The sequence below is a fragment of the Falco biarmicus genome, chromosome 4 (genome assembly GCF_023638135.1).
Source record: "Falco biarmicus isolate bFalBia1 chromosome 4, bFalBia1.pri, whole genome shotgun sequence".
Taxonomy (NCBI): domain Eukaryota; kingdom Metazoa; phylum Chordata; class Aves; order Falconiformes; family Falconidae; genus Falco; species Falco biarmicus.
Window position 1 is genome coordinate 19186420 of NC_079291.1, and position 14084 is coordinate 19200503.

The 14084-nt window shown below is 42.7% G+C and overlaps 1 protein-coding gene across 1 annotated transcript in view; it reads right to left on the reverse strand.

Moving 5' to 3' along the window:
* Positions 1–14084, reverse strand: part of NPSR1 (neuropeptide S receptor 1) — a 59409-nt gene that overhangs the window by 8845 nt on the left and 36480 nt on the right. The window contains exons 3-5 of the mRNA XM_056338723.1: positions 9948–10051; positions 9504–9597; positions 4547–4748 (exon numbers count right to left, since the gene is read on the reverse strand). Coding sequence (XP_056194698.1) covers positions 4547–4748; positions 9504–9597; positions 9948–10051 — 400 coding nt within the window. The remainder of the gene's footprint in view (positions 1–4546; positions 4749–9503; positions 9598–9947; positions 10052–14084) is intronic.

Consider the following 14084-nt stretch of genomic DNA (forward strand, 5'->3'; position numbering starts at 1 on the left):
TTAGTGATCATGAATAAGAGCTAAAAAATACTCCAAATTTCTCAATATATTTCAAAATACTCAAGTGTCAGAATATAATCGTTGGCACAGAGTAGCAATACAGAATGGGAACCCAGCAGCTCTCCCATCTCCTCATCACCGGACCTGAGGGGCCCAGGTGCAAATATTTCCAGGAGAGCAGTCTGTAATCTGGATTTGACCCATATTTAACCTCTGTTCAGCAATGCCCCGGAGGTATTAATCTATCACAGATACCGTCTGAGCTCTGCTTGGCATATATTGTACAGGAGAAATGGCTTTGATTATAGCTGATGATGTCCCAGAATAGGAAAGAACTAATTACAACAGGCTGCCTAATTATTTTTTCTGTATTTTCTGGATTTTGGTAGGTTGATGATATAAACGGCAGAAAAAGTGGTAGATGAGTCTAAATAGGAGGGAAGAACAGACCAAGTTTTGAAGTGCTGTAAAGAAGAATGTGATTCAGGATCTGTGGCTCTCCCTGACTGGCACTGAGACAGTGGGGAGGAGGGGAGGGAGCTTTTACACGAAAAGAACAAATATTCTCCCCTTTTCTCAGCTCTCAAAGCTAACCACACACTTGGGTTAAAAAAATCTAATCACAGCTTTTCATTCTCTTTTTCATTATTCAGGCCTTGCTCGTTTGTATTATAATCAGATAAAAAACTCGCCACAAACCCACAAGGTGTTTGATATCTGTTTGCTGATTCTCCAGTTGTGAAGAAGCGGTGGGAACAGACCTCAAGCATTTCAATCTTTCAGGCTGTTGCAGTTTTGTTCATAGATTGCCTTTTCATATAGACATTTAAAAAAAAAAAAAAAAGGAACAGATTGTTGTTTTCTTCTGGTTCGTGTTTTGGCTTGGAATCTATAGGGTTTGCCCACACAGTGTTTGAGGGATTAGCTTGGTGGTGGATGGGTTTTACAGACTGAGCAGAAGGTTATCAGCTTAATAATTCATTCCACGGGCTGCGGCGTTATGAATAACACAGCTCCTGTGAGGTGGTTGAAGGCTGTGTCAGGAACATGTGAAATCAGCTCTTCCGAGAGAGCTGAGGGATGGATGAGAGAAGCTTAAAAGATGATGGTACCTGGGCTGTAGCGAATGAAAAGCGCTCAGCCGAAGTGGCGTATGTAGTATGGAATTAAGCCCTGCACCTGAAAAGTAAAATTTTATCCTTTGTATGCACTTCGGATGAACTGTGCCAGAAAAAGTGCTGTCATCAGTGAACTGCTTTGCTTTAGAGGTTAGGTTTTCAGCAGATTCAGGAGGCAGAACTAATTAAGAATTAACTCCACCAGCCAGTGTCCCACATTGCGTCAGGCACCTGCCACGCAACTAAATCAGAGTGCTTTGGTGGAGAAAATAAAGTAGCTGTGCAAACAAAATGAATTATTGCAGAAAAGGTTTTATTCTTTCTCTGTGTGCGCCCTGCCTCACTTCCTCAGTAAGTGTGGCGTCTGCCTTGGCTTCTGGTTTATTCATATTCCCGGCTTCTTAGATACTGAGCCTTGACTTTTCAGTTGCAGATTTATGGATTGTCTCTCCGTCATTATGTTGTGGCCCTTTTTTGACAACATCTTCGGCTAAAAGCCATTAGACAAAAAAACCCCCAACAAACCTCACAAAATGCCTTCTTTTGTTTACTAAGTAACACCTGTCATTTTTATAATTATTTTTTTGACAGAGTAACACACAACTACCATGTACCTGAACTCTGTCACTCACCCTTATGAAAAAACATCTCGTTGGTCATCAAAGCCACTGTGCGTCTGAAAGAATTCAGTGGAACGAAACTTTTGCAGAGAAATGGAGTCCCTGCAGACATTAACAGCCATTCCTGCCACTCTTTAGCTGCAAACTTCTTACCAGATTATTTATATGCTGCAGCCGCATCAGGTGGATTAACTTTAAACTTCTGGTCTGCCAAGAAATTTTAATGAAATAGATGTCACACCTTGAGGCTACGTTGACATATTTTACAGACACATCAGCTGGGAAGTTGCAACCTTCAGCTGTATGCTTGAAGCTTGAAAAACTGTTCTGAAAAAATAGCCAGTTCTTCCCAAACTGCATGGCATTTCATTCGTGCCTCTGGTGACCTTGCCACAGTGGTAATCCTCTTTTCATGTGATTTTAGACAATCCTCTCTATTCTGAAGAAAACAGTGTCACTGACTACTAGAAATCAATGGGCACCAAAAAATCCTTTCCTGTGCCACCCCCTTTCCTTCCTCCCACTTAGGACCTGTCAAAAATTTGACTTGTGCTGGCAAGGGCATGGGAGCATTGGTGTTAGCATGCGCTGAAAGACAGAATGTGCTTGGGCAGGCCACGGGCGCTGCTCTGCCCTGTGCCTCCAAGGCCGGTGTTTTAAGTCCTGCCATAAACTTCTCGTGTGAAAGTTGCTTAAGGTTAAAGCTGCAAAAATTTTAGGATGCTTTACCCGTGTCTCAGCTGTCAGGGCAATCTCATGAACTGCCGGTTTCACTGCCTTTTCCTTTCCCCTTGCGCCTTCATTGCCTTCTTGCTTCTGGGGATTGACTGCAAAGCAAGTCACAGAGCTGATCTGGTTTGAATATCTCCCTTTGGCAGGGAGGAGGGGAGCATAAAGTCAGCAGCTCTGAAAAATTCATTGCTATGTCACTTGCCTTTCCTTGCCAAAATAGTATACATGCCATGTAAAAAGAGGTGGCTGATCTTTGAAAGAGATGCTTCACATGCCTGTGGAATGGCTGATAACTAGACAGGCTATGGGCCTTTTACCTAAAGCACTGAAGATGCTGGCTAGAATTTCCTGATCGCTGGTTACTTGAAAAAAACTCCTAACTCCTTTCACAGTAAAAGCCAGCCTCAAGTTTTCTAGTGCCATTGCTTTTCACGGTTAAATTACTTTTTGTCTGTTCTGTATGTCTTTATTTTTTTTTTTTTGCTGTTAGGCTGGACTGCAGACCCACCCACATTTTTATTTACATATTCCCAAGAATATTTTTTGGTTTATTTAAAACCAGGCTGGTTTTAAGAGACAGGAAAACATACAAAGAGAAATGATCCTGTCTGGGAAGGAAGAGCAGTTGGACAATCTTGAAGTAGTTTTTCTCTATTGCCCTCATATCCTTTCTTTAAGGAGAAATTCTCATGCTTTTGTTATATCTGTGCAATCTGGCACAGAAACGGAAGGCTTAGAAAACTGATGTGTTATAAGCAAAGTATAAAAATTGTTCCTTCTCTCTAGAGAGCAGCACTGGTCAATGTTGAATTCGTATCAAAAGTCAGATAGATGAGTTCAGGCACCATGTGGTTTTGATTGTATCAGAGATCAACTTGTTGCCATTAGAAGCTGCAGAACTTAATCTCCACGCTTAAACAAGTAAGAAACCTCAATGCACAACTCAGCTGGAAAGGAACTAAATCCGTGACATGGCCTTTACTATATAGCTTATGTAGCCAGCCCTGTCATCATCTAGAAAAGGTCAGTCTCCCCACCCTGCTCTCACTTGGGGTGCTAATGAGCAGGAAGCTCATGGACACTCATGGCTCATCACCTGCTGGCAAAGCAGATGGACCAAGAGAGATGTCCAAGGGACATACACGCATAGCTCCTCACTGACAGCCCAAACAGTGTGTTACCAAATTAAGGTGAAAAAAAGGAGTCCTAGCAAGTCATCTTTGCCACTGAGAAGAAGGGATGGACACCAAGAAATCCTATTGCAACCTTGTAAAGAAAGGTAAAGAAAGGAAAGGGCTCGGAGAACAAGTCGCTGCCACCAGCAGCCTTTCAAGACACTTAAGAAGCCTCACCCCCCTTCCACATCAGTTTTTGACTGCTCCTTTGCATTGGTAGTTTCTTATGGCTAGATAATTTTAGGTTAACAGCAGCTAATAGCAGGACCCCAGAGGGAAGCAGTAAAATTCACTAAGCACAGTCTTGGGATATTGGTTGACCTCAGTTTAAAATAGACTCTGCTGCAGATTGTCCTTGTGATTTGGGGCAAATAGTCTCAAATATTTGCAGTGGAGGTTTCCCATTACAAAATGGGAATAAATTTATTTGCTTGTATTTTAGGAGCGGTTGGCAGCTTCAAACACTTGGAGATTTCTTTCCATCCTGGTGAAGAAACACTCTTCTAGTACTATGAAGCTTGAGAGCACTTTAAGTTAATTTTAGTTTAATTAACATTAAGTACGGTTTCCTGTTCTTTTATTAAAACTGTGTTTTGTCATAATAGCTAGACATTCATACTGGATTTATAAAGATATGTTTCAAGCCTGAAGCTGTGGAGATAAGTGGACACACTCAGAGATTCAGTCCTTTTTTCAGAGAAAATGTTTCTGGCTATTAATACCGGCACGGAGAACACCCAGGGCAAGTACAGCGACCCGTGCATTATGTGATAAAACCCGAAGCAACTATAAGGCAAGTGTGGAAATGAAATTGTAATGAATGAGTAGAAATTAAAGCATTAAGCTGATTGCACACTTGACAGCTTTCACCACACGCCTGCTGACTGCGGTTCAGGCTTACCTGATAATGATCAGAGGAATGAAGTACACCAGGAAAGCCACCACCGTCATGTAGGGTATCCAGTAGGAGTCATCAGGCCAGAGAGCCCAGCACTGCACTTCCCCATTGGAGAGCTGCCGTTTCCCAAAAATAATCAGAGTTGGTATGGAAAACAGGAAAGAGAGACTCCAGGCCACTCCAATCAGAACTTTTGCCTGTCTTTCTGTGCAACAGAGTCAAACAGACGGTGTTAGTGGTGCTGGCGTGACCGGTCCCCTGTAGCAGGACTGATGGAAAGGCAGAGGTGAGGAAAGGGAATTTTGGGCTGCAGTGGGCTGATGTTGAAAAGACTGCAAAGGAGAGTGGGGATTTCATGCCTTTCTCGTGATAAACAGTCATGTTGCTACAGGCTTGTATTTTGTATGTTTTATTTAAAGATGCTCAGGGCCCATTGAATCTGAAACGCTGTGAGAAAGGCACTGGCCAGGGTCAGCAAGTCAGAAACAGGGGATGTAAATGGTTCCTCTGTGCCACCCAAACAATGTCATGAATAAATGCAATGGACCACAGGCCTGCCCTGCTGCATGCTCTTACCCTGGCACAGCAGAATGGTGGTTAGTGGGAGGACACAGAGACAGAAAAGAAGGAGCCCTTGTGCTACAGATAACAGAGGAAGGCTGAGACTGGGAAGCATTGCTTAAAACATAAACCAGATTAAAGTGTACTGGATATACTGGTGGGGAAAATGTCCTCCTTGGAATGGAAATGAAAAAATTTGATGCAACTTGCATCAAGAAATCTCACAAAACATTGCCTGCCAGGAAAGAGAAAATGCCTGGGTTGAGGATCAGCACACAACTGCACAGCCAGCTGCCTTTAACTTCAGCTGCAACTTTGCTGCCCCAAAGAAACGTGGTCCTGGAGAGCCTGGGCACCTCCTGCATTTTGCTGCATTGTGGTGGGGACCAAACCCATCTCCTGTTGATGGGCCTGTGCCCAAGCCATGCCAAGGGTGGGCTGCTAATGTTGAGACAGGGCAGAGGGAGGTGCTCAAGCGCTCAGCCCTGTTGTACCTGCCCCACCAGACACCAACTAGGAGATCCTGCTGGACCTCATGATGAAGAACAGGAGCTAGAGGATCCCAAAACTCTTGGTAGGTTTGTGCTACTGCTTCCCCTTGACTTCTGTCCTCCTCCACTGCCAAATGGGAAAACTAGTGGGAAACCAAATGATGCCTGGTGGCACTCATGGGATTTTGTAAAAATCAGTGGGTCAGAGCAAACAGCCCCGAGGCTTTCATTTCCACAACCTGCACCTTCTAGCTAAAATCCAGATAGCTCCAGCCAAAAATTGTGAGGAAAAAGGGCTGATCTGTGGAGTATCAGCGATTCCCAGAAGCAGTTATTCCTCCCGAGTCAAACTGCAAGAGGAACAGATGGGGACAGATCTTTTGATCTGGGAAGATTTGGTGTTGAAATACTTTATTGTCCTACAAAATACCCAAGGTTGTGTGTGAAATAGAAAATCACTCTAAATTACGCATATCAAGAAGAACGTCTTTCCTCCTTGAAGCTCAAAGAGCAATATGAAAGCATGTGGGCGAAACATTCAAAAAGTAATTTTATGCTTTATAAAACATCAGTTGCAAATATTCACTTATCCTGCTCATTATTAAATGCTACCCACGTTCAGCAAAATATGGTCTTGCTAATCTAGGGCTTAAGGGAACTCTGATGACATCTACATAAGTGAGAGGGTTAGATTAAGTCTATAAATATTCCACGGGCAAAGGAGAACTGCAAAGTTTCCCAGCGCATAACAGAATAAGCTCAGCAAAAGGAATATTAAGAGTAAGTTTCACAAATATTTCCTGACAAGACAGACTTTTCAGTTGTGAGCTAGCTACTTAACCTGCACACATACAAGCCTCAGTGGGGCGCGCCTGTCTATTTCTATGGGGAAAAAATCATAATTGGATAGTATACATTATTTTTTGCACTGTACAGCAAAGCCCTTAATTTGAAGAGAAGTGGGCAACTTGGGTTGGGCAAGAGCGGTATTATATCTTTGTGTTTAATAAAATATTAACTGCAATGCTCATTTATTCTTCTTTTTAAATATCCCTCATGTTTGGTAGAATATGCCCTTGCTACTCTGAAGGGCCTTACAGGGCGCCTAGGTAAGTAGATTTTTTTTTAAATCAGACTAATGTTAATTGGCTGCTTCACAAGCAGGGTGTTTTTATGTTGGTTTTTTTTTGTGAAGGCTCTAATATGTTTTAAATGCCAGCAAATCATATAACTAGAACTATATAAATGATAGATGGCATCAAATAAGTAACAGCTTTTGAAATACAATATTCTAGTCAGCTAGTCTCAGTATTTTCCTTTAAAAACAATATTTCTCTTTCAGTGGAGAGTTTTTCATACGAGGATGGCCAAGACTAACACCCAGGGTTGGAGTGGGGATCATAGCTCTGGCACTAACTCACCTAAAGGATGCTTTTATGTCCCCGTCCCCTTTGCTCCGCTTTTGCCATCGGTGCACTGTGGCGGTGGTTTTGTGCACATCTGCTTGCTCCCAGCAACATGCAGCAGGGAGGCACCTCCTGGGAGGAGTTTTGCTCCCCACTATCATGAACAGCAATGCTATACAGTTCTTCTACAAAGCAAGTGCCATTTTAAAATTAGGTTTTAAATTCAGAGAGGGAGAGCTGTAGTAGAATCTCATTGATCTGATGGACTTCAGCATCATTTGCAGCCCAAAGGCGTGCAAGGGGCAGTTTAGACCTATTTGGGTTTTCTCCTATACTCAGGCAGTTTTGTTGTTGTCTGTTGCTTAATTTGTATACTCTTTGCATATAAAATGTCTTCTGCTATAGCTTCTCAGTTTCTTTTCTTTTCAATCTTTATTTTACAGTTTTTTTTTTTTAATGACCCTTTTGGTTATTGAATGTGGTGCCTTGTACAGCAGAAGTGTTAGGATTAGAAGGTCTAATTCTTCCACATCCTGCACTTTCTGTGGTCATTTATGTATTCACAAAGTTTAAAATATTTGACTGTTGAAGCTGGTTTTCTTAGAAGCCATGCAAAGTACAGCTAATTGTAAATACTTTTTAACAGGATTTGAGACAAGTAACTAATCCACAATTTAAAAAAAAATATTTTTTTGACATTATCAAAGCAAAATGCTATTTCAAAGCTACACAGAAACATAATTTTAAAAATTTTAAAATTGGTAAGGAAAACAACTCTTGTTTCTTGACTGAAGGATTTTGGGGGTTGAGTGCTTCATTTTGGAAAGAAATTTGCCACAGCTTGACTCAGAAGTTTCTGTATCATCACCAATGACAAAGTTTTGCAAATCTCTTTGTTCTCCATCTGCATAGTACCTCTGAGGGTCTTTCAAAAGCCCCCCACCTCCCTGACATCTCTGCTAGGAATAGCTGGGTACGAAGGGTGAATGTTTATGTATATCCCAGGAAGCTGCTATCAGTAAATAAAGCTCTCTAGATCCTTCTTTTGAGTTTACAGCTGCCTCCCTTTCCCCGTTGCATGTAGTGTTTTCTTGTGCATCAGTGTGCGGTGAGCTCTGGCCAGGGGCAGGTGGGCTTTGCTGCTGCTGTCTCTGCCCAGGGCCTTTTGCCCTGCCCAGAGCCCATGGCTCTGCTGCCCTTCATCTGGATGCAATGCCTGCTCTTCTCCAGTCTTAACCAGAAAAAAAAAAAACCTTTAAGGTATAAGTATAGGACATGTGACTGAGTGAAAAAAAGGCTTTTGTAAAGATTTGAGGTGGCTTGGTTTTTTTGGTTTTGGGGTTTTTTTTACATTTTTTTTTTTGTTTTTTAACTTCAAAGTGCTTCTCAAAGGTTAATCACCGATGTCTTTACTAATCCCAGGTGGTAATTTAACAAGTGCTGCTTTTCCTGTACCATGTATGAAGCAGAGGCGTCAGCGGTGTGTCTCACAGCTTGCCCCACGCAGCCAGCAGGTTTCTGAGCCCTCCCCAGCCTGGTGCAGCGCCAGCAGGAGCTGCAGAGCACACCGTGCTCCCAAAGCCTGCTGAGAAGACCTTGATATCAATCTCTGCATTCTGAAAAAGTTGGTCTGCATGCTGGGGAATGTGAAGCTAAATTTCACACAAGTATTTGAAGTTTTTAGACTTTAACATCTGCCAAAGCTGCACCACTGCCTGGGCTGTGATTGATTCATAGGTTTTTAAGGGCAGAAAGGACCATTAATCTGATCCCCTGAATAGAGCAGGCTGGCAAAAGCCATCATTACTCCAAAACAAGAATGATATTTGCATCTGATTAAAGTGTATCTTCCATCTTCCAGTCTTGTGCTTCTTGTAACTGTTCCCCTTTCTCCCCACCTGCTATTTCTGTTTATTCACTCAGTGCAACATACTTAATGTCCCACTTTGTCTCTGCAGGAAAGAAATCATGTTCTTTAAATTGTGCTGCTAAGCAGCCAGGATAGTTTTGAGTGCTGCAAATATAATGAATAGAAGAAATTATAGGAAACAATAGGTATCCAGACTTATACATTACAGCTTTTGAAGTCCTCTTATCAAACTATTGTGTGAATTCTCAGTATTACACTCTCTATCCAAGTTATCTTTTAATGTGAATAAATGGACAATATGGCTGTTGGAGCTCCTAGAGTCAGTATAGTTGTATGAGGGATAGCTTTTGCCCATAATAACCTTCTAAAAAAATGCTGGGAGATAATGAAAACCTCTATACTTTTGAAAATGTCATTTCATTCTTTGCTAACACAATGCTTATAAAAACTGCTAAGGGCTAAGTGCAGCTTAATAAATCTTGAAACCGCAGCTCCTTTGCCATTTGGAAAACTGTAACAGAGTCCAAATGTTGCTTCAGCAGGAATGAATAATTCATGGCAACAAGGTTAAGAATTTTGAAACTAGAAAACTATCTGATAATATCAATAGCAAGGTACAGAAATTCTCCTACCTCCTTGTAAGAACTTCATTGGGTAAACTATGGCATGATACCGGTCTATGCTTAGTGACACGAGGACGTATGTCGAGGCATATAGAAGGACCACCTGGGGCAGAAGGTGTATAAGACAGCAGTTGAGACACTTATTGGAGAAAATAATGTCAGTGAGAACACTGGACTAGGAATATCTGAAAACTGTTACTCAAAAAAAAAAAAAAAAAAAAAAGACACCCCCACCTTTGTATTTTCACCCAGATCTTTTTATCATGTCAACAAAACTTAGAAGATTTAATATGCTTCAATTAAAAGTGTTTCGACTTTAAATGAACACTTTCAGCATTTGGTACTTCTGATGCTAGAAAAACTTCTATGCAGTATTTTTTTTTAGAGTTTGTTGCTGTGGGGAACAAAAGCCACGTGAGTTTGAGCATACAGGGGAGTACAAGTTTTCTGTACCTGGAAGTAGCGAACAACTCTGCAAACGATGTCAGGAGCCATGAAATCTCCAGTGTAGCGCCAAATGATGTCAGTCATTATGTTTATGAGTCCCGTGAATGCATCTGCAATGAAAAGTAACTGAAGAAACATTAAAAGAAGCAAACACATGACTACAGAGGCAGGTATGACCGTCGGGATGTACCAGCTCTCCCAGTCTTGAGAGCAGCCATGCTGTGACTGCTCAGCCCAGGATGCTAGAGGAGGTGGGAAAACCTCAGAATACACTTAAGATTTTGTGCATTTATTTTCATTTTTACATACATGCATTTTAATTTAACACCAATCCATTCAGACAGCCAGGGTAAGATTCCTTTGAGCACTGGAGCCACACAGCTGATTTTTCGCAAGCACAATTTGCCACTGCCTTCTGGGCTGCAGTTCAGCCTGGCTGGCATTGCAAATGGGGTGGATGAGCTCACCCTTAAAGCGTCTTTTTCTCTCCATTGCTTATAAAGGGATGTGAGGTGACCAGCTGACATGGCCATGTCAGCCCAAAGTTGGATGCAGGTGCTGGTCTATACACATATCTATACCAAAGATACCTAAAATTAACCGAGATCAATTCCTCCTCAAATAACAATTTGCTTTTTGTGAGTAGAGCTGCATAAAAAATATCACCTGTGGGTGTTAATCCCACATACGCCTAAATGTCTCGGGAGTGTCCATGAGAGACATCGATGGGACTGCCTGGTGGGCCTGATCCTGCAGTGTGCTGGGCTCCCTGCCACCTGCTAAGGGCCCCCAGGTTTTCCATGAGGTGTGGATAAAATACAGCATGGGAGAAGCTGTAGGTAAGTGTCTAAGTGCATCAGCTTGATCCCGGCTGCACCAAATATTGAACTATTTAATGTCCTTTTTTCTTGTCTTTTATTTCACTGTAAAAAGAATTACGTCTCCTGAGAAAGCACCTGGGTGATATCCAAAAGCTGCTGAAGTTAGTGGAAATTTTGTCAGGATTTTGTTCACAAACTTAAGTATTTAATGACTAACCCTGCCTTGTCAGCTTAAAGTTAACCTACTTATGCTTGTAGTTTTGCATTCACCAAAATAAATACACCTCAGGCCATCTTTTTTTTTTTTTTTTTTTTTTTTTTTTTGTGTGTGAGAACATCTAAGGAGATATTCCAGCCTTTGTTCTGCTTCTTATTGAACAAATGAGCACTGACAGCTATGCAAGTGTTACAAAGGAATTGCAAAAGCTGGCACTGCTGTTGTACATATGGGTGATATTAAGTTTTGTCTTTAAAATGAAGATAATAAAGAAGTTCTCTCCCTGCAGAACAGGGTAAATGTTTTCAGTGCTGTCCATGGAAGAAAATGTGCACCAATCCAGCATCCTGCCACTTCAAGTAACACAGCAAGTTGTTCTTGCACAGACTGCTACAAAGGGAGAAAGCAGGTTGGGAAAACATTTTGTGCGATTTGTCAGGACAAAACCAAGTAATAAAAAGAAATAGCTTCAATCCATATTTAAAAAAATATTTAGAGTGGTGAAGTAAAAGGTTTCATTTTGGTACCACCATTTTACACATTCAAAAACAATCTCTAGAGTTTAGTGGGCTAAAGGCATCGTAACCCCCATATCAGAAGATGTTGGTTTGAAATATACACTTCTGGAAGCAAGATATTTCAACAGTCTCAAAACATACTTTTGTTTTGAGCAGGAAACAGTTTGAATCAGTATTTCCAAGCAAACAGGTAAGGGTTTGGCAAAATTAGTTTCTTCCAAGCAAGGCCTTTGAAACGACAGAAATTCCAGATATTTCTAGCTGGAAACCAAGATCTCAGCTTAATGCTTTAGCAGCAGCAACCTATTTTGCATCACTGGAAAACCAGGATTATTTTTTTCTGTATCAATTATCCTTTATCTCCTCTTTTTCTTCAAGGCTTAGTTCAAAATGAAATTGGAGCAGAAATACCTTTGCCGTTGTGCGTAATTACATTGCCTCCCTCCCTGTGACTTTATCGTTCAATTAATTCTGGTTTGCTCTTTCCTCTCCAGGTGTTTCCCAACCCTGCTTTCTCTCTCATCTCTCTTTCCCTGCCTCCAGAGGGAGGCTGGATCACAGACGCCCTCCAGAAGTAAGTTTGTGGTTTGAAACCTTGTGTTAAATGTTGCTCATTGATTAGCGCTCATTGATGGGGCAAGGGATGGTTGTTCTTCTGGTGAGTACAGTGGCTTTAAGACTTTATGGAAGACTGTAGGTGTGTATATAATTAAGGTGGTCTTTGAATAAACCACAGAGTGTAAGTGTTTCAAAAAGTGAAACGCATCCTCCAGCCGTGGTTCAAACCCATCCCTTCCCCTTTCCTTACGGCTGAATTATTGATTCATATTCTCTCTCCAGTAATGAAATATTTATTGGTTCAAAGTAATACACATCAATAGAGCTTCACCTCAGGGTATCCTCCAGCTTTTGATGATCTGAGCATCTGCCAAGCAGGTGGTAAATAGGGGTTCAGCTTCCCTTCAGAAGAGAAGGAGGGCGCAGGGGCTGCCCTCCCCCCTACCCGTGTCAGTGCTTTCTAAGGGAGAGGGAGGGAGAAGGGAAGGCACCTCATTTGTCTCCTCATTTCCTTCTTCTCACCACCATTTGGCCATCCTTTTCCAATGCTTGGGGAGAGTGCTTTGGAGGTGCACCCTGCAGGTGAGCTGAGAGGTGGGCCAGTGTCCTGGTGGCCTCCAGGACACCAGGTCCGTGGTTGCCTGCTGGGTGTAAGGAATTTGGGCAGGCCCAGAAGCACACTTCCAGCATATGCCCACATCAGCTTTTTAGTTTGCACTGGGAGCATGTATTTTAACCTGTGCATGGCCCCCACTTCACTGGCTCATGTGAACCCACAGAGGAATGAACCTTTGCTTCAGCTGATGCTCGACCCAAAGGTGTTGTCCAGGGGTGCCCCTCATGCACCCCACACCATGTAGCTGCCAGGCAGTGCTCAGGCTGAGGAACCATGGAGGGGGGGTTACTCAGCTGAAGCAGACCCCTCCCTCCAAATGCACAGTGTGGATATCAGCTCCATCTTTATCATGCTACAGATGTTCCCGCGGCACAGCATCGCCTACTAATATAGCTATAGCCTTAAGGACTTTGGGAGCTTTAAAGGCAACTCGAAACTTTCCCTTGAAAGCCTTTGAGTGAGGTTTTTCAGGTGGCTGTTGAGGCTTTTAAGCAAGGTGCTGGCAGCCTCAGCTCTGGTCACTGGTGGTACATTAGGAGAGCTCTTTGTGCTGAGTTTCTGACTTGCTGTGCAGGGCTTGGCATGCCCTTCTCCGAGCGTGTGCCCTCCCCGAGCACAGCACCCACAGCGTGCTAGAGCAGATGCAGCCAGTTGTGTGCATGCACCAAATTAGCCAGACTTCTCAGTACCCTTTAATTACAGAAACATTCTCCTACACAATGTCCTTATGCCCTCTGCAGGTTTCAGAAATCTCTAGTCTTTTTGATCCTACCGGGTACCAGAGCAAATTTTCTTACTCTTTTGCTCTTCTGCTGCCTGCTCCGGAGGGTGTTTCTTATCCCATCTCTTCACGGGACCAGACTTTCACAGTCTGACCCAACTGCACACCTTTAGAGGATCTGTCATGCAGGCACAGGTTACTTTACACAGGGCACCAAGTAAATAACGTGCCTCTTGCCGGTGATCTAACAGAATGCAGGAGAAATGCAGCAAACCTACAGATTATGATAAATAGTTTGTGCTACTGCTCCCTGCTGTATACACTCCAATCTGCTGCTTCTGTGCATCTTTTTCTGTTACCCAGCTATGATTCAATCTCTAGTCAGCTAACTGGTTACCCCTGTGTGAAGTGTACGTGCGAGCTCCACTGATTAGCAGCGCTTCTTGCCCTGCATGTCCCACCTGGCCATTTCTTGCTTTGTGTCCCCCCCCTCCAGTGCCACAAGTGCCTGATGCAAACCTTCATTAGTGATTTAGACAACAAACGTGCTGCTCATTACTCTGTTATCTTCCTGCTCATTGCAGCCGCAATAATTAGACTTCACATTTTGCACACCTTCCCAACACTGCTTAAGCCTACAAACCCTTTTCCCACAAAGCCCCAGTGTGCCAGCCCTACAAATCTGATACACA